General features: G+C 46.4%; 1 protein-coding gene across 1 annotated transcript; it reads right to left on the bottom strand.

Annotated features, from left to right (window-relative positions):
* Positions 1 to 662: 662 nt before the first annotated feature.
* On the bottom strand, positions 663 to 19,036 carry LOC134934667 (uncharacterized). The gene is made up of 4 exons (XM_063930048.1): positions 18,709 to 19,036; positions 2,333 to 2,395; positions 2,044 to 2,256; positions 663 to 1,461 (listed from the first exon to the last, which is right to left on the bottom strand). Exons 1-4 carry the CDS (start codon positions 19,034 to 19,036, stop codon positions 854 to 856), a joined length of 1,212 nt encoding a protein of 403 aa, XP_063786118.1. The 3' UTR covers positions 663 to 853.
* Positions 19,037 to 20,418: the final 1,382 nt, after the last annotated feature.

The following is a 20,418-nucleotide window of genomic DNA, read 5'->3' on the forward strand; positions in this document are numbered from 1 at the left end:
GACATTGAAACAGCTGTTGGGCAGAGGGGATTTGGACTCTCCTTTTACCAGAGGGACATGTGATGTATCATGTTTATCCTAACTGGAAGATAATGTGATTATAATTCTGACTGTTGCCATGCTGAAATAGAGCACTTTATGGACTGGCTAGTGGTGGTGTGCTGGTTTGTTTCTTTTGGCTGAGGAGGGATTCTCATGCTTGAGGACTGTTTTGCTATATGTATATCTCTATATCTATCTATCTATCTATCTATCTATCTATCTATCTATCAATCTATCAATCTATCTATATTGTTTAAATAATTTATTTTAAGACTTTATATATTTACAAGCTTAGATATATTTAGGAAGTAATCCGTCCTAAACTATCAATTGTATTTGTTATTGGTTGTGTCTGTTTTGTGTTGTGGTTCAGTGTGAGGTGTGATGCAAATTTGTTTGCTACTGACCAAGACATAATGGGAATTGAGTAATGTCAGGCATTTTGTCTTCCCCACATTGTCCAACTGCAATATTAACCAATATTTAGAAATGTATGCTGTATGTGATGCTGGAATTCATCATGTTTGTCATGATGGAAAATGTTTGTCAGTACATGTGTGTGATAAATTACTGAATGTTCCTGTAACACTGACAGTCAATATGAAATTAAACTTTGCACATAAAGCAAATTTCACTTTATTACACTACACAATTTCAGTGTGTCTCACACACTGCAATATTCATTTTTTTGTGCACAGAAAAATATGGCTTCAGCAGAGGTGTTGCTTATTTTTTGGGGGGAAGTTTGGATCCAGCAGAGCCTTGGCGTGGCAGATTTGAGCGTGTTCTGCTCGATCTCCTGACTGGGGAGCTAATTGGGGGTCTGGATTGGTGTTGTGGTTCCTGAGCTGGAGCCTTGTTGTTGTGTTGCCAGCAAATTTATGTTTTGGCTCAAGTTTGACAGAGTAGCATTCAGTTGTGTTGTGGCTGATGTATTATTTTCAATGATGCGGGAAAGACTTTCGTTAATAAGTTGGTTATTTTGAATTATTTGGATGAGGGCTTGCTGATGACGATGTTGTTCATCCATGATGCGTTGGTAACTTAAAATTAGTTGGCTGTTGTGTGCTCGCATTTGTTCCATTGTGTTTGCCATTCTGCTTATTTGAACATTGAGTCTGCTGGTGTTCCTACTTAGTCTAGGAAGGTGATGGGGCAGACTGGCAAGATATTGGCTGTGGGTGCATAGACAATCTAGATTATGTCCCTGTTGTGTTGTCCAACTGTCCCAAAATGCCTGATCAAGTGGTTGTGGCTGGGGTGTAGTTGGAGTCAATTGTGGTGTCGGGGATCTTTGTGGTGGAGGTGTACTTATAGGCGGCATGGTTGGTTGGGTTGGGTCAATTGGCTGCAGTTGGAGGATGAATGTTTCCGACAAATCTGTGCCCTGCTGGGTATCCTGGGGCATGATCTCAGCATCTGTATGGGGTTTAAGGGGACAACATTTTAGAATTTGATTTACTTCTGGTTTATTGTGGACATTTCAGAAACAGGCATGTTATTTTAGTGTAAATTTTGCCCATAAAAATAAAGGATGGACAACAATACTCAATTTGATTTTACGCAAGGGCAAAGATGTAGTTTTTTATACAATGTTTTTTGGAAACCAAATACTAAAAACTAGGAAGACTAAGACCCAACTTACTGTTCAAACACAGATAACTCCAAAAAACTATACACACACAAGTGTACTTTGTTCAGCAACATATAGCAGTTTAAAAAAATATCTACACATTAAATGTAAAGATGCATACACTCACCATTGGTAAAGGATGCTAATCTTGCGTACAAAACAAGTATGCTTTTGGCCCTTATTTTTTTAACACAATATTACTGTATGGCTCAAGTGTACACACTTATTTTGTGCATATTTTAAAGTGGAGCCATGTGCTTGCTGGTGTTGATCCGTGCAAGGATTATTGTGTGGTATTGGTGCAGGTTAATGTCTGTAAAAAAACACTGTGTAAATACGTATTGTAATGTTATTTTGTTTTTACTCACCAGACAGCTGAGGGGAATGTGGGTCCTGTGATGGCGGACTGGCAAAAATGTCAACCGGTGGCTGGCCCAACACAGTCGAGATGCGGCGTTGTGGCGGAGTTAATGATTGAGTCGGAAGGACATCAGGACGCTGTCTCTTTCTTGGCATGATTTTTTGAGTGGCAGACCCCTGGGGAGGGCGCCTTTGCTGAATTGTGTGCGATGAGGATGTTCCTATGGGTTTAAACAAACATTAATGTTTTGTTTTACATTGTGGACTCAAGATTATGTGCCACAAATTATACTTTACCTGCATCACCAGCATCCGCAGCTTGTGTGGTTGTGGTTCTGGCTGTGGTAGTTTTCTTTTGTACTGCGAAAAAATGACGATTGAATTTAGTTACATTAGATTCTGTTTGTAAACATTGTACAATTGTTTTTTTTTATGAGCATCTGAAGACCATTATCAGAAATATAAAACACAAATATGCTGCTTTTATTGGTGACTTTATTGTGTGGGGATAGTATCTTTTGTATAAAATCTAAACTCAAAAACCATAGGCCAAGGTGTTTAGTTTACACTGTCAAACAGCTCAATATACAACCATGGAATATTTACAGCTAATAATAATCAACACTAACAGAATACATTCCAAAACCAACATACATCAATTAACTCCGTAGCCATGTCAGCGTGTTTATTTGGGTGGTAGTCATGTGACCGCCGGTCGGCTGACCGACAGTCACATGACCTCCTCCGTGAGCGCGATGGCTCACTATCCCGATGGTCGGCATGCCGACCAACAGGGACTATTTCCACTCGTGGGTGTCCACGACACCCATAGAGTGGGAATAGAACCCCCGCAGGTCGCCACCGAGCCCGCAGCGTGGCGAGCGCAGAGAGCCCGCAAGGGGCTTGCTGCACTCGCCCCTCCCCGCCGGGATCCCGGCGTCGGTAAGGTGACCGGCGTTCAGGAGACCGCCGGTCACCCGTACTACACCCGTTTATTTAACTAGTATAGATCAAGGCTGCAAGCCTCTTAGGCTGCAAGCATCTTTGTTAGTGCAAAGTGTGATATAATTTTTGGAGAGATACGGAGTAGAGATGAGCGCCTGAAATTTTTCGGGTTTTGTGTTTTGGTTTTGGGTTCGGTTCCGCGGCCGTGTTTTGGGTTCGAACGCGTTTTGGCAAAACCTCACCGAATTTTTTTTGTCGGATTCGGGTGTGTTTTGGATTCGGGTGTTTTTTTCAAAAAACACTAAAAAACAGCTTAAATCATAGAATTTGGGGGTCATTTTGATCCCAAAGTATTATTAACCTCAAAAACCATAATTTACACTCATTTTCAGTCTATTCTGAATACCTCACACCTCACAATATTATTTTTAGTCCTAAAATTTGCACCGAGGTCGCTGTGTGAGTAAGATAAGCGACCCTAGTGGCCGACACAAACACCGGGCCCATCTAGGAGTGGCACTGCAGTGTCACGCAGGATGTCCCTTCCAAAAAACCCTCCCCAAACAGCACATGACGCAAAGAAAAAAAGAGGCGCAATGAGGTAGCTGTGTGAGTAAGATTAGCGACCCTAGTGGCCGACACAAACACCGGGCCCATCTAGGAGTGGCACTGCAGTGTCACGCAGGATGGCCCTTCCAAAAAACCCTCCCCAAACAGCACATGACGCAAAGAAAAAAAGAGGCGCAATGAGGTAGCTGTGTGAGTAAGATTAGCGACCCTAGTGGCCGACACAAACACCGGGCCCATCTAGGAGTGGCACTGCAGTGTCACGCAGGATGGCCCTTCCAAAAAACCCTCCCCAAACAGCACATGACGCAAAGAAAAAAAGAGGCGCAATGAGGTAGCTGTGTGAGTAAGATTAGCGACCCTAGTGGCCGACACAAACACCGGGCCCATCTAGGAGTGGCACTGCAGTGTCACGCAGGATGTCCCTTCCAAAAAACCCTCCCCAAACAGCACATGACGCAAAGAAAAAAAGAGGCGCAATGAGGTAGCTGTGTGAGTAAGATTAGCGACCCTAGTGGCCGACACAAACACCGGGCCCATCTAGGAGTGGCACTGCAGTGTCACGCAGGATGTCCCTTCCAAAAAACCCTCCCCAAACAGCACATGACGCAAAGAAAAAAAGAGGCGCAATGAGGTAGCTGACTGTGTGAGTAAGATTAGCGACCCTAGTGGCCGACACAAACACCGGGCCCATCTAGGAGTGGCACTGCAGTGTCACGCAGGATGTCCCTTCCAAAAAACCCTCCCCAATCAGCACATGATGCAAAGAAAAAGAAAAGAAAAAAGAGGTGCAAGATGGAATTGTCCTTGGGCCCTCCCACCCACCCTTATGTTGTATAAACAAAACAGGACATGCACACTTTAACCAACCCATCATTTCAGTGACAGGGTCTGCCACACGACTGTGACTGATATGACGGGTTGGTTTGGACCCCCCCCAAAAAAGAAGCAATTAATCTCTCCTTGCACAAACTGGCTCTACAGAGGCAAGATGTCCACCTCATCTTCACCCTCCGATATATCACCGTGTACATCCCCCTCCTCACAGATTATCAATTCGTCCCCACTGGAATCCACCATCTCAGCTCCCTGTGTACTTTGTGGAGGCAATTGCTGCTGGTCAATGTCTCCGCAGAGGAATTGATTATAATTCATTTTAATGAACATCATCTTCTCCACATTTTCTGGATGTAACCTCGTACGCCGATTGCTGACAAGGTGAGCGGCGGCACTAAACACTCTTTCGGAGTACACACTTGTGGGAGGGCAACTTAGGTAGAATAAAGCCAGTTTGTGCAAGGGCCTCCAAATTGCCTCTTTTTCCTGCCAGTATAAGTACGGACTGTGTGACGTGCCTACTTGGATGCGGTCACTCATATAATCCTCCACCATTCTATCAATGTTGAGAGAATCATATGCAGTGACAGTAGACGACATGTCCGTAATCGTTGTCAGGTCCTTCAGTCCGGACCAGATGTCAGCATCAGCAGTCGCTCCAGACTGCCCTGCATCACCGCCAGCGGGTGGGCTCGGAATTCTGAGCCTTTTCCTCGCACCCCCAGTTGCGGGAGAATGTGAAGGAGGAGATGTTGACAGGTCGCGTTCCGCTTGACTTGACAATTTTGTCACCAGCAGGTCTTTCAACCCCAGCAGACCTGTGTCTGCCGGAAAGAGAGATCCAAGGTAGGCTTTAAATCTAGGATCGAGCACGGTGGCCAAAATGTAGTGCTCTGATTTCAACAGATTGACCACCCGTGAATCCTTGTTAAGCGAATTAAGGGCTGCATCCACAAGTCCCACATGCCTAGCGGAATCGCTCCCTTTTAGCTCCTTCTTCAATGCCTCCAGCTTCTTCTGCAAAAGCCTGATGAGGGGAATGACCTGACTCAGGCTGGCAGTGTCTGAACTGACTTCACGTGTGGCAAGTTCAAAGGGCATCAGAACCTTGCACAACGTTGAAATCATTCTCCACTGCACTTGAGACAGGTGCATTCCACCTACTATATCGTGCTCAATTGTATAGGCTTGAATGGCCTTTTGCTGCTCCTCCAACCTCTGAAGCATATAGAGGGTTGAATTCCACCTCGTTACCACTTCTTGCTTCAGATGATGGCAGGGCAGGTTCAGTAGTTTTTGGTGGTGCTCCAGTCTTCTGTACGTGGTGCCTGTACGCCGAAAGTGTCCCGCAATTTTTCTGGCCACCGACAGCATCTCTTGCACGCCCCTGTCGTTTTTTAAAAAATTCTGCACCACCAAATTCAAGGTATGTGCAAAACATGGGACGTGCTGGAATTTGCCCATATTTAATGCACACACAATATTGCTGGCGTTGTCCGATGCCACAAATCCACAGGAGAGTCCAATTGGGGTAAGCCATTCCGCGATGATCTTCCTCAGTTGCCGTAAGAGGTTTTCAGCTGTGTGCGTATTCTGGAAAGCGGGGATACAAAGCGTAGCCTGCCTAGGAAAGAGTTGGCGTTTGCGAGATGCTGCTACTGGTGCCGCCGCTGCTGTTCTTGCGGCGGGAGTCCATACATCTACCCAGTGGGCTGTCACAGTCATATAGTCCTGACCCTGCCCTGCTCCACTTGTCCACATGTCCGTGGTTAAGTGGACATTGGGTACAACTGCATTTTTTAGGACACTGGTGAGTCTTTTTCTGACGTCCGTGTACATTCTCGGTATCGCCTGCCTAGAGAAGTGGAACCTAGATGGTATTTGGTAACGGGGGCACACTGCCTCAATAAATTGTCTAGTTCCCTGTGAACTAACGGCGGATACCGGACGCACGTCTAACACCAACATAGTTGTCAAGGACTCAGTTATCCGCTTTGCAGTAGGATGACTGCTGTGATATTTCATCTTCCTCGCAAAGGACTGTTGAACAGTCAATTGCTTACTGGAAGTAGTACAAGTGGGCTTACGACTTCCCCTCTGGGATGACCATCGACTCCCAGCGGCAACAACAGCAGCGCCAGCAGCAGTAGGCGTTACACGCAAGGATGCATCGGAGGAATCCCAGGCAGGAGAGGACTCGTCAGAATTGCCAGTGACATGGCCTGCAGGACTATTGGCATTCCTGGGGAAGGAGGAAATTGACACTGAGGGAGTTGGTGGGGTGGTTTGCGTGAGCTTGGTTACAAGAGGAAGGGATTTACTGGTCAGTGGACTGCTTCCGCTGTCACCCAAAGTTTTTGAACTTGTCACTGACTTATTATGAATGCGCTGCAGGTGACGTATAAGGGAGGATGTTCCGAGGTGGTTAACGTCCTTACCCCTACTTATTACAGCTTGACAAAGGGAACACACGGCTTGACACCTGTTGTCCGCATTTCTGGTGAAATACCTCCACACCGAAGAGCTGATTTTTTTGGTATTTTCACCTGGCATGTCAACGGCCATATTCCTCCCACGGACAACAGGTGTCTCCCCGGGTGCCTGACTTAAACAAACCACCTCACCATCAGAATCCTCCTGGTCAATTTCCTCCCCAGCGCCAGCAACACCCATATCCTCCTCATCCTGGTGTACTTCAACACTGACATCTTCAATCTGACTATCAGGAACTGGACTGCGGGTGCTCCTTCCAGCACTTGCAGGGGGCGTGCAAATGGTGGAAGGCGCATGCTCTTCACGTCCAGTGTTGGGAAGGTCAGGCATCGCAACCGACACAATTGGACTCTCCTTGTGGATTTGGGATTTCGAAGAATGCACAGTTCTTTGCTGTGCTGCTTTTGCCAGCTTGAGTCTTTTCATTTTTCTAGCGAGAGGCTGAGTGCTTCCATCCTCATGTGAAGCTGAACCACTAGCCATGAACATAGGCCAGGGCCTCAGCCGTTCCTTGCCACTCCGTGTGGTAAATGGCATATTGGCAAGTTTACGCTTCTCCTCCGACAATTTTATTTTAGGTTTTGGAGTCCTTTTTTTACTGATATTTGGTGTTTTGGATTTGACATGCTCTGTACTATGACATTGGGCATCGGCCTTGGCAGACGACGTTGCTGGCATTTCATCGTCTCGGCCATGACTAGTGGCAGCAGCTTCAGCACGAGGTGGAAGTGGATCTTGATCTTTCCCTAATTTTGGAACCTCAACATTTTTGTTCTCCATATTTTAATAGGCACAACTAAAAGGCACCTCAGGTAAACAATGGAGATGGATGGATTGGATACTAGTATACAATTATGGACGGGCTGCCGAGTGCCGACACAGAGGTAGCCACAGCCGTGAACTACCGCACTGTACTGTGTCTGCTGCTAATATATAGACTGGTTGATAAAGAGATAGTATACTCGTAACTAGTATGTATGTATAAAGAAAGAAAAAAAAACCACGGTTAGGTGGTATATACAATTATGGACGGGCTGCCGAGTGCCGACACAGAGGTAGCCACAGCCGTGAACTACCGCACTGTACTGTGTCTGCTGCTAATATATAGACTGGTTGATAAAGAGATAGTATACTCGTAACTAGTATGTATGTATAAAGAAAGAAAAAAAAACCACGGTTAGGTGGTATATACAATTATGGACGGGCTGCCGAGTGCCGACACAGAGGTAGCCACAGCCGTGAACTACCGCACTGTACTGTGTCTGCTGCTAATATATAGACTGGTTGATAAAGAGATAGTATACTCGTAACTAGTATGTATGTATAAAGAAAGAAAAAAAAACCACGGTTAGGTGGTATATACAATTATGGACGGGCTGCCGAGTGCCGACACAGAGGTAGCCACAGCCGTGAACTACCGCACTGTACTGTGTCTGCTGCTAATATATAGACTGGTTGATAAAGAGATAGTATACTCGTAACTAGTATGTATGTATAAAGAAAGAAAAAAAAACCACGGTTAGGTGGTATATACAATTATGGACGGGCTGCCGAGTGCCGACACAGAGGTAGCCACAGCCGTGAACTACCGCACTGTACTGTGTCTGCTGCTAATATATAGACTGGTTGATAAAGAGATAGTATACTCGTAACTAGTATGTATGTATAAAGAAAGAAAAAAAAACCACGGTTAGGTGGTATATACAATTATGGACGGGCTGCCGAGTGCCGACACAGAGGTAGCCACAGCCGTGAACTACCGCACTGTACTGTGTCTGCTGCTAATATATAGACTGGTTGATAAAGAGATAGTATACTCGTAACTAGTATGTATGTATAAAGAAAGAAAAAAAAACCACGGTTAGGTGGTATATACAATTATGGACGGGCTGCCGAGTGCCGACACAGAGGTAGCCACAGCCGTGAACTACCGCACTGTACTGTGTCTGCTGCTAATATAGACTGGTTGATAAAGAGATAGTATACTCGTAACTAGTATGTATGTATAAAGAAAGAAAAAAAAAACCACGGTTAGGTGGTATATGCAATTATGGACGGGCTGCCGAGTGCCGACACAGAGGTAGCCACAGCCGTGAACTACCGCACTGTACTGTGTCTGCTGCTAATATATAGACTGGTTGATAAAGAGATAGTATACTCGTAACTAGTATGTATGTATAAAGAAAGAAAAAAAAACCACGGTTAGGTGGTATATACAATTATGGACGGGCTGCCGAGTGCCGACACAGAGGTAGCCACAGCCGTGAACTACCGCACTGTACTGTGTCTGCTGCTAATATAGACTGGTTGATAAAGAGATAGTATACTCGTAACTAGTATGTATGTATAAAGAAAGAAAAAAAAACCACGGTTAGGTGGTATATACAATTATGGACGGGCTGCCGAGTGCCGACACAGAGGTAGCCACAGCCGTGAACTACCGCACTGTACTGTGTCTGCTGCTAATATATAGACTGGTTGATAAAGAGATAGTATACTCGTAACTAGTATGTATGTATAAAGAAAGAAAAAAAAACCACGGTTAGGTGGTATATACAATTATGGACGGGCTGCCGAGTGCCGACACAGAGGTAGCCACAGCCGTGAACTACCGCACTGTACTGTGTCTGCTGCTAATATATAGACTGGTTGATAAAGAGATAGTATACTCGTAACTAGTATGTATGTATAAAGAAAGAAAAAAAAACCACGGTTAGGTGGTATATACAATTATGGACGGGCTGCCGAGTGCCGACACAGAGGTAGCCACAGCCGTGAACTACCGCACTGTACTGTGTCTGCTGCTAATATATAGACTGGTTGATAAAGAGATAGTATACTCGTAACTAGTATGTATGTATAAAGAAAGAAAAAAAAACCACGGTTAGGTGGTATATACAATTATGGACGGGCTGCCGAGTGCCGACACAGAGGTAGCCACAGCCGTGAACTACCGCACTGTACTGTGTCTGCTGCTAATATATAGACTGGTTGATAAAGAGATAGTATACTCGTAACTAGTATGTATGTATAAAGAAAGAAAAAAAAACCACGGTTAGGTGGTATATACAATTATGGACGGGCTGCCGAGTGCCGACACAGAGGTAGCCACAGCCGTGAACTACCGCACTGTACTGTGTCTGCTGCTAATATATAGACTGGTTGATAAAGAGATAGTATACTCGTAACTAGTATGTATGTATAAAGAAAGAAAAAAAAACCACGGTTAGGTGGTATATACAATTATGGACGGGCTGCCGAGTGCCGACACAGAGGTAGCCACAGCCGTGAACTACCGCACTGTACTGTGTCTGCTGCTAATATATAGACTGGTTGATAAAGAGATAGTATACTCGTAACTAGTATGTATGTATAAAGAAAGAAAAAAAAACCACGGTTAGGTGGTATATACAATTATGGACGGGCTGCCGAGTGCCGACACAGAGGTAGCCACAGCCGTGAACTACCGCACTGTACTGTGTCTGCTGCTAATATAGACTGGTTGATAAAGAGATAGTATACTACTAATATTATATATACTGGTGGTCAGGTCACTGGTCACTAGTCACACTGGCAGTGGCACTCCTGCAGCAAAAGTGTGCACTGTTTAATTTTAATATAATATTATGTACTCCTGGCTCCTGCTATAACCTATAACTGGCACTGCAGTAGTGCTCCCCAGTCTCCCCCACAATTATAAGCTGTGTGAGCTGAGCAGTCAGACAGATATATAATATATATAGATGATGCAGCACACTGGCCTGAGCCTGAGCAGTGCACACAGATATGGTATGTGACTGACTGAGTCACTGTGTGTATCGCTTTTTTCAGGCAGAGAACGGATATATTAAATAAACTGCACTGTGTGTCTGGTGGTCACTCACTATATAATATATTATGTACTCCTGGCTCCTGCTATAACCTATAACTGGCACTGCAGTAGTGCTCCCCAGTCTCCCCCACAATTATAAGCTGTGTGAGCTGAGCAGTCAGACAGATATATATAATATTATTTATATATAGATAATAGATGATGCAGCACACTGGCCTGAGCCTGAGCAGTGCACACAGATATGGTATGTGACTGAGTCACTGTGTGCTGTGTATCGCTTTTTTCAGGCAGAGAACGGATTATAAATAAAACTGGTGGTCACTGGTCACTATCAGCAAAACTCTGCACTGTACTGAGTACTCCTAATGCTCCCCAAAATTAGTAAATCAAGTGTCTCTCTAATCTATTCTAAACGGAGAGGACGCCAGCCACGTCCTCTCCCTATCAATCTCAATGCACGTGTGAAAATGGCGGCGACGCGCGGCTCCTTATATAGAATCCGAGTCTCGCGATAGAATCCGAGCCTCGCGAGAATCCGACAGCGTCATGATGACGTTCGGGCGCGCTCGGGTTAACCGAGCAAGGCGGGAAGATCCGAGTCGCTCGGACCCGTGAAAAAAAACATGAAGTTCTGGCGGGTTCGGATTCAGAGAAACCGAACCCGCTCATCTCTAATACGGAGATGCCTCAGCTGATGTGACCTCTACCCTCTCTTTGTCTTCCTCAGGTATTGACAATCTCTCACTGCTGCAACTTTAACATCCATCCATTACATGCTTTTTGAACTATGCTAGGTATTGACAATCTCTCACTGCTGCAACTTTAACATCCATCTATTACATGCTTTTTGAACTATGGGGGTAATTCCAAGTTGATCGCAGCAGGAATTTTGTTAGCAGTTGGGCAAAACCATGTGCACTGCAGGGGAGGCAGATTTAACATGTGCAGAGAGAGTTAGATTTGGGTGTGGTGAGTTCAATCTGCAGTCTAAATTGCAGTGTAAAAATAAAGCAGCCAGTATCTAACTCTCCCTGCAAATGTTATATATGCCCACCCCCCCTGCAGTCCACATAGGGGGTCATTCCGAGTTGTTCGCTCATTATTTTTTTCTCGCAACGGAGCGAATAGTCGCTAATGCGCATGCGCAATGTCCGCAGTGCGACTGCGCCAAGTAAATTTGCTATGCAGTTAGGATTTTTACTCACGGCATTACGAGGTTTTTTCTACGTTCTGGTGATCGTAATGTGAATGACAGGAAGTGGGTGTTTCTGGGCGGAAACTGGCCGTTTTATGGGTGTGTGTGAAAAAACGCTACAGTTTCTGGGAAAAACGCGGGAGTGGCTGGAGAAACGGAGGAGTGTCTGGCCGAACGCTGGGTGTGTTTGTGACGTCAAACCAGGAACGACAAGCACTGAACTGATCGCAGATGCCGAGTAAGTCTGGAGCTACTCAGAAACTGCTAAGAAGTGTCTATTCGCAATTCTGCTAATATTTCGTTCGCAATTTTAATATGCTAAGATTCACTCCCAGTAGGCGGTGGCTTAGCGTGTGCAAAGCTGCTAAAAGCAGCTTGCGAGCGAACAACTCGGAATGACCCCCATGGTTTTGCCCAACTGCTAAAAAATGTCCTGCTGCGATCAACTTGGAATTACCCCCAATGCTAGGTATTGACAATCTCTCACTGCTGCAACTTTAACATCCATCCATTACATGCTTTTTGAACTATGCTAGGTATTGATAATCTCTCACTGCTGCAACTTTAACATCCATCCATTACATGCTTTTTGAACTATGCTAGGTATTGACAAATTTAACTTTAATTAGTGATTTCTAGGCCAGACTATAGTCTGTTCTCACTGTGTATTAGTGGGGGCATAGTGGTTTGTTCACACCTTGAGGCCACCTTTTGTTGTGGGTGGAGTTTTCAGAGGGTGGGTGCTGCTATCAATTAACTCTGTAGCCATGTCTGCATGTTTATTTAACTAGTATAGATCAAGGCTGCAAGCCTCTTAGGCTGCAAGCATCTTTGTTGCTAAGTATGTTTGTGCAAAGTGTGATATAATTTTTTGAGATATACGGAGATACGGCAGCAGACTATCACCCCCACCAGGGCCGCTTCTAGCCAATTTGGCTCCCAGTGCGAGATTTAAAAATGCCCCCCCCCCCCATTGCTATAAAAAAAATTGCGTTGCCCCCCCCCACATACCTATAAAAAGAAAAAGCATGCGCGCGCCGAAGGTGTGCGCGCTCCCGACATGGGGGTGTGGCCTGAATAAAATGGGCGTGGTCTTATTAAAGTGGGCTCATCTCTATCTATGGCCATCAGCCTCTAGTAGTACGATGAGCACTCCATCAATACTTACATCTTAGCTGTATTATGTCTTGAGAACGTGTGGTGCTCTATTTTACCTGTACTCTCTTCCTGTTATTTATTTACTGTAATGCTATGTTTGTCTCCCTGTACTGTCCTTTGTACGGCGCTGCGAAACACATGTGGCGCCTTATAAATAAAATGTAATAATAATTTTAGAATAGACGTTTTCACAGCACAAACAAGCGAAAAACAATACATAAGCAGCTTGGAAAACAACATCTTGACCACAAAGGAGTAAAAAACACAAAATACATTGGACTTAAAAATCTAGCAAATAAAGGGCGTTTCCGTCTTTATAAACACGTGACTCATAATTAATTTACAACCCATAAAAATACAAACCAAAGCCAACCAAAAAACCACAGAACACAAACAAATACCATAAAGGATATATATATATTGCACATTCACAAAGCAATAAAATATGGTACGCTAAAGGGCCTGGGTAGCATAAACCACTCCAAGAAAAAAAAAATAGGATTTTGGTTACCTACCGGTAAATCCTTTTCTCGTAGTCCGCAGAGGAGCCATTGGCACTTTAAGAGTTTGAGAGTGTGGGCTGGCTCCTCCCTCTATGCCCCTCCCACCAGACTCAGTCTAGAAACTGTGCCCGAGGAGACGACATACTTCGAGAGAAGAATTATACACAGATAGTGGTGAGATTCATACCTGCTCACACATAAAAGGCACGTCAAGTCAACTAGCTTGAACTACTCAGCAACAGCTGAAACATTACTTACCAAGTAACAATGCAGTACTCAACTAAAATGAAGTTGTATGGAACCAAATAACATTTGCAGGAGAACGAAGCGCTGGGCGGGCGCCCAGCATCCTCTATGGACTACGAGAAAAGGATTTACTGGTAGGTAACCAAAATCCTATTTTCTCTTACATCCTAGAGGATGCTGGGGTCCACATTAGTACCATGGGGATGTACCAAAGCTCCCAGAACGGGAGGGAGAACGCTGAGGCTCCTGCAGAACTGATTGACTGAACTTCAGATCATCAGAGGCCAAAGTATCAAACTTTTAAAACTTTGCAAACGTGTTCGACCCAGACCAAGTTGCAGCTCGGCAAAGTTGCACTGCCGAGACACCCCGGGCAGCCACCCAGGAAGACCCCACCTTACGAGTAGAGTGGGCCTTAACAGATTTTGGACATGGCAGCCCTGCCGTAGAATAAGCGTGCTGGATAGTGAACCTAATCCAGCGAGAAATAGTCTACTTAGAAGCAGGACACCAAATTTTCTTGGGATCATAGAGGGCAAACAGAGAGTCCGACTTTCTGTGATGAGAAGTTCTCTTCACATATATCTTCAGAGCCCTTACGACATCCAAGGACTTTGATGTAACTGAGGAGTCAGTAGCCACTGGCACCACAATAGGTTGGTTGATATGAAATGCCGACACAACCTTCGGAAAAAAAATGCTGACGAGTCCGGAGCTCAGCTCTAGCTTCGTGGAAGATCAAGTAAGGGCTTTTACAGGATAAAGCCCCCAGCTCGGACACACGTCTAGCAGAAGCCAAGGCCAACAAAGTGACCGCCTTCCATGTAAGAAATTTGATCTCTACCTCCTGTAGAGGTTCAAACCAATCTGACTGGAGGAACTGCAACACCACGTTAAGGTCCCAAGGCGCCATAGGCTGTACAAAGGGAGGTTGGATATGCAGAACTCCCTTCAAAAAGGTCTGAACCTCAGGGAGGGCAGCCAATTGTTTCTGAAAGAAAATGGATAGGGCTGAAATCTGGACCTTCACAGAACCCAAACTCAGGCCCATATCCACTCCTGCTTGCAGGAAGAGGAGGAAACGTCCCAGTTGAAACTCCACCGTAGGAAACATCTTGGACTCACACCAAGAGACGTATTTCTTCCAAATACGATGGTACTGTTTAGACGTTACCCCTTTCCTAGCCTGTATGAGGATAGGAATATCCTTCTTCGGAATGCCCTTCCGAGCAAGAATCAGGCGCTCAACTTCCATGCCGTCAAACGTAGCCGCAGTAAGTCTTGATAGGCGAACGGCCCCTGCTGCAGCAGGTCCTCCCGAAGAGGAAGAGGCCTCGGCTCTTCTTGCAGTAGATTCAGAAGGTCCGCATACCAAGCCCTTCTTGGCCAGTCTGGGGCAATGAGGATCACTTGAACCCTTGTTCTCCTTATGAGCTTTAGGATTCTTGGGATGAGTGGGAGTGGTGGAAACACGTACACTGACTGGAACACCCACGGAGACATCAGGGCGTTCACTGCCACTGCCTATGGGTCCCTCAACCTGGAACAAAAACGTTGAAGCTTCTTGTTGAGACGAGAGGCCATCATGTCTATTTGGGGTAAACCCCAAAGATTTGTTATTTCCTTGAACACCTCCGGATGGAGTCCCCACTCTCCTGGATGGAGATCGTGTCTGCTGAGGAAGTCTGCTTCCTAGTTGTCTACTCCCAGAATGAAGATGGCTGACAGCGCTAACGCGTGCTTTTCTGTACAGAGGAGTATTCTTGTCACCTCTGACATTGCTGCTCTGCTCTTCGTTCCGCCTTGTCGGTTTATGTAAGCCACTGTTGTTACGTTGTCCGACTGCACTTGAATGGCTCGATTTCTCAGAAGAGGGGCCGCCTGAAGAAGACTGTTGTAGACGGCTCTTAGTTCCAGGATGTTGATGGGCAGGCCGGCTTCCTGGCTTGACCACCATACTTGGAAGGTTACTCCTTGAGTGACTGCTCCCCAGCCCTGAAGGCTCGCATCCGTGGTTAGAAGGACCCAGCCCTGAATCCCGAACCTGCATTCCTCCAGAAGGTGAGGCAATTGGAGCCACCAGAGGAGTGAAATCCTGGCCTTTGGCGACAGATGAATTCTCTGGTGCATGTGGAGGTGAGGTCCCGACCACTTGTCCAGGAGATCCATTTGGAAGGTCCGAGAATGGAACCTCCCGTACTGGAGAACCTCATAAGAGGCCACCATCTTTCCCAATAGGTGAATGCATTGATGAACCGACACCTGGTGTGGCTTCAGGACATCCCGGACCATGGCTTGTATCACCAACGCCTTTTCCTGCAGAAGAAACACCCTCTGCACTTCCGTATCCAGGATCATTCCCAGAAATGACAACCTCTGGGTTGGTTCCAAATGTGACTTTGGAAGGTTCAGAATCCAACCGTGACTCTGGAGCAGTCGCGTTGTAAGAACAATGGACTGCCGCAGCCTCTCCTTGGACGATGCCTTTATCAGCAGGTCGTCCAGATATAGAATGATGTTCACACCCTGCTTGCGGAGGAGAATCATCATTTCCGCCATCACCTTGGTAAACACCCTCAGTGCTGTGGAGAGGCTAAATGGCAGGGCCTGTAACTGGAAATGACAGTCCAGCAATGCAAAGCCGAGATAAGTCTGATGCGGCAGCCAGATCGGAATGTGGAGGTACGCATCCTTGATATCCAGGGATACCAGGAATTCCCCCTCTTCCAGACCTGATATCACCGCCCTGAGAGACTCCATCTTGAACTTGAACTCCTTTAGAAAGGGGTTAAATGATTTTAGGTTCAGAATGGACCTGACCGAACCATCCGGTTTTGGTACCACGAAAAGGTTTGTAACCATTGTTCAGCATGTGAGGTGGTACTGGCACAATGACCTGTGCCTCTACCAGCTTTTGGACAGCGTCTTGTAGTACAGTGCTGTCCTCCAACAGAGTTGGCAAGCCTGACTTGAAAAAGCGATGAGGAGGGAGACTTTGAAATTCCAGCCTGTATCCCTGAGACACAACATCTACCACCCAGGGATCCAGGCCGGACGATACCCAGACATGACTGAAGTGTCTGAGTCTCGCTCCCACTGGCCCCACCACCGGGGCGTGCAGTCCACCATCATGCGGAGGACTTTGGCGTACCCGAAGCAGGCTTTTGTTCCTGGGAACCTGCAGCGACAGGTTTCTTGGACTTAACCTGACCTCCCCTAAAGAAGAATTTTCCCTGCGTCAAAAGAATTGAATGCTGTATTTTCAGTGAAAAAAGCCTCCTCAACCTGCTCAGGTGTGGTATCATTAACATTTAACACATCCCTGAAAGCCTCTATCAACAATTGCACCCCCTTTGCACCCCCTTTGCAAGAGATGCGGATCCCCGCAATACATCCCCATCACCATCTGTTTGTGGGGGTATATAACAGGGCGTCCTGAGGTACCAGAACCAGGCCATACTGCCATAGAGCTCTGAAATACCTGGGTTGCAGATTCATTACTTGCAACCCTGTCAGAAATCTGATAAATCCAAGATTTGATAGAGGAAAACCACTTGCTGGTATCTGTGCTAAACCAGTGCTATCCTGATTACATGGAATGGGATCATCCTGGGAGGATAAATCCTCTGCAGCATATGACAGTGTCCCTGGACATATCTAAAGGAGACCATCAAACACTCCACACACACACACAGGTGGGGGCAGAGTTTCCCAAGAACGGCAAGAGAGACACAGAGATCGCAGCCAAACCACACACAGCGCTTTCAGCAAAGGGAGACCCCTTGTCAAGGCAGACTGTGTCCCTTAATAGGAGAGACAGTCAGTTTACAGCCACCCCTCCCCCTTCTACAGCCCCCTGGTACCATGTACTGACAGTTGGAACTGACAGTTGGAGCTGCTGTGGAGGGACCTGTTCTTCCATCCAGCGCTGTGCAGGCAGGAAAATGGCGCTGGAACGCTGCTGGGTCCGCTCTGAGGAGAAGCTCCGCCCCCTTAATGGTGCTGTCTTCCCGCTCTTCATAGATTACACTGGCCTGAGGTAAAACTTGCTGGCTGAGATCCGCGGACCCCGACAAACTTGTGGACCAGTGTGGGGGTAAGCGCTGGCTAAGGGCGCCCCTCACAGCGCCGCACCATGTGCCTCTGAACCTTCACAGGAGCGCAGTTAATACTGCTCTCCCTCCCCATTGCTGCCATTTTCACACCAGCCCTCCGCTTGCTAGGGGGGTCGGTGTCTCACTCACCACTCTTCAGCACTGTAAGGGGTTGGCGGCATGCTGCTGGGGCGAGCGGTCCCCTGTGGCGGAGAACGATCAGACCCCTCTAGAGCTCAGTGTCCAGTCAGTGGAGACAGTGGCTCAGACCCCGCAGGGCGGACACTGCTCCCACCCTTAGTCCCTCGTTGCAGGCATGCTGTTGCCAACAGCCTCCTGTAAAAAAATAAACTCTAAAAATAACTTTAACTAGAAAAGCTCTGTAGAGCTCCCCTAGCTGTGACCGGCTCCTCCGGGCACATTTTCTAAACTGAATCTGGTGGGAGGGGCATAGAGGGAGGAGCCAGCCCACACTCTCAAACTCTTAAAGTGCCAATGGCTCCTGGTGGACCCGTCTATACCCCATGGTACTAATGTGGACCCCAGTATCCTCTAGGACGTAAGAGAGAGAAAAAATAACATTCAACATAAACAAGCAAAGGCAGTAATGTTATTCCCACTTCCAAAACACACCAATACTTTAAAAACAACTATAGGGGTAGGTACAACAATACAAAATAATTACCACGCAAACATCTGTGGAAATCCAGGACACATCAAAAAAATTCTTAATAACCTTTTTGAGGATACTAAGGCAAAAGTACATATGTAAAGGCAAAATACAATTACAAATATTAACTCACCATCCTGCCTAGGCTGATCTGAATCCCGGACATTAGTTGCCCCAACAACTTCTGGTGGAATAAGGCTCCGCACAGGCTCCTCCCACTCCCGATAGGACGCAATAAAGTGATGTCCTCCCCCGGTTTGTCTGGCAGACTTTGCCTGCTTCGCCATCTTAGCCTTGACACAGCGTTTGATGTCGTAGAACCTCTTGCGACACGTGTCCTCGGTCTTCTTCACCACACTCTCACTGTTCACTGCCGCTACAACTTTCCCCCACAGTACACTTTTCCTGCAAGATGGGACCTTGGCTGCATCACGCCCAAACAGCTGGCGATGAGGGCGCATGAGCTCACACACCAAAGCCACATTCTCTGCATAAATGAATTTGACATTGCGGCCCGTCTTTGTAGTGGTAGCAGCAGTACCATCACTGTCACTATCACTCAAGGCCGCAGCAGCAACCACACCCTCCTCCTCCACCTCACTAACCTCCTCCCTCGCACTCACCTCCTCCACCTCACTCACCTCCTCCACCTCACTTACCTCTGACTGGGACATATTACTGACAAACAACAAAGAACACTGAGAAAGAATATAACACAAAACACACTCCTCCACTACCACTACACACCACTCACCAACCACACACACACACACACACACACACACACACACACACACACACACACACACACACAAACAATGACAATAGACTTTAAAAAAAAAGACAAACACTATAAAGTTAACAAACTTTAAACAAACTACACACCAAGTATCACAAGACTACTTACACATTACACACACAATACAGCACTCAGCAATCGATTAAACACTCCAAAAACACCAAACAACTCTCCAACACCACAGACCACTAACTCTCACCTCTCCACTAGCCAAACCCACGAGGTGCGGCCGCTTTTGGGCGTTTTTATTAGTTATGAGCGCCTGAAATTTTTCGGGTTTTGTGTTTTGGGTTCGGTTCCGCGGCCGTGTTTTGGGTTCGACCGCGTTTTGGCAAAACCTCACCGAATTTTTTTTGTCGGATTCGGGTGTGTTTTGGATTCGGGTGTTTTTTTCAAAAAACCCTAAAAAACAGCTTAAATCATAGAATTTGGGGGTCATTTTGATCCCATATTATTATTAACCTCAAAAACCATAATTTCCACTCATTTTCAGTCTATTCTGAATACCTCACACCTCACAATATTATTTTTAGTCCTAAAATTTGCACCGAGGTCACTGGATGACTAAGCTAAGCGACCCTAGTGGCCGACACAAACACCTGGCCCATCTAGGAGTGGCACTGCAGTGTCACGCAGGATGTCCCTTCCAAAAAACCCTCCCCAAACAGCACATGACGCAAAGAAAAAAAGAGGCGCAATGAGGTAGCTGTGTGAGTAAGATTAGCGACCCTAGTGGCCGACACAAACACCGGGCCCATTTAGGAGTGGCACTGCAGTGTCACGCAGGATGTCCCTTCCAAAAAACCCTCCCCAAACAGCACATGACGCAAAGAAAAAAAGAGGCGCAATGAGGTAGCTGTGTGAGTAAGATTAGCGACCCTAGTGGCCGACACAAACACCGGGCCCATCTAGGAGTGGCACTGCAGTGTCACGCAGGATGGCCCTTCCAAAAAACACTCCCCAAACAGCACATGACGCAAAGAAAAAAAGAGGCGCAATGAGGTAGCTGACTGTGTGAGTAAGATAAGCGACCCTAGTGGCCGA

This window comes from Pseudophryne corroboree, chromosome 6 (assembly GCF_028390025.1).
Source record: "Pseudophryne corroboree isolate aPseCor3 chromosome 6, aPseCor3.hap2, whole genome shotgun sequence".
Taxonomy (NCBI): domain Eukaryota; kingdom Metazoa; phylum Chordata; class Amphibia; order Anura; family Myobatrachidae; genus Pseudophryne; species Pseudophryne corroboree.

Coding starts and splice junctions, on each gene's coding strand:
- LOC134934667 (XM_063930048.1), bottom strand. CDS start 19,036: ATGCGCCCTCATCGCCAGCTGTTTGGGCGTGATGCAGCCAAGGTCCCA. Junction 2,396..18,708: donor AGATCAGCCTAGGCAGGATG/GTGAGTTAATAT, acceptor ATTTTTTCGCAG/TACAAAAGAAAACTACCACA. Junction 1,462..2,043: donor ACATTCCCCTCAGCTGTCTG/GTGAGTAAAAAC, acceptor AACCCCATACAG/ATGCTGAGATCATGCCCCAG.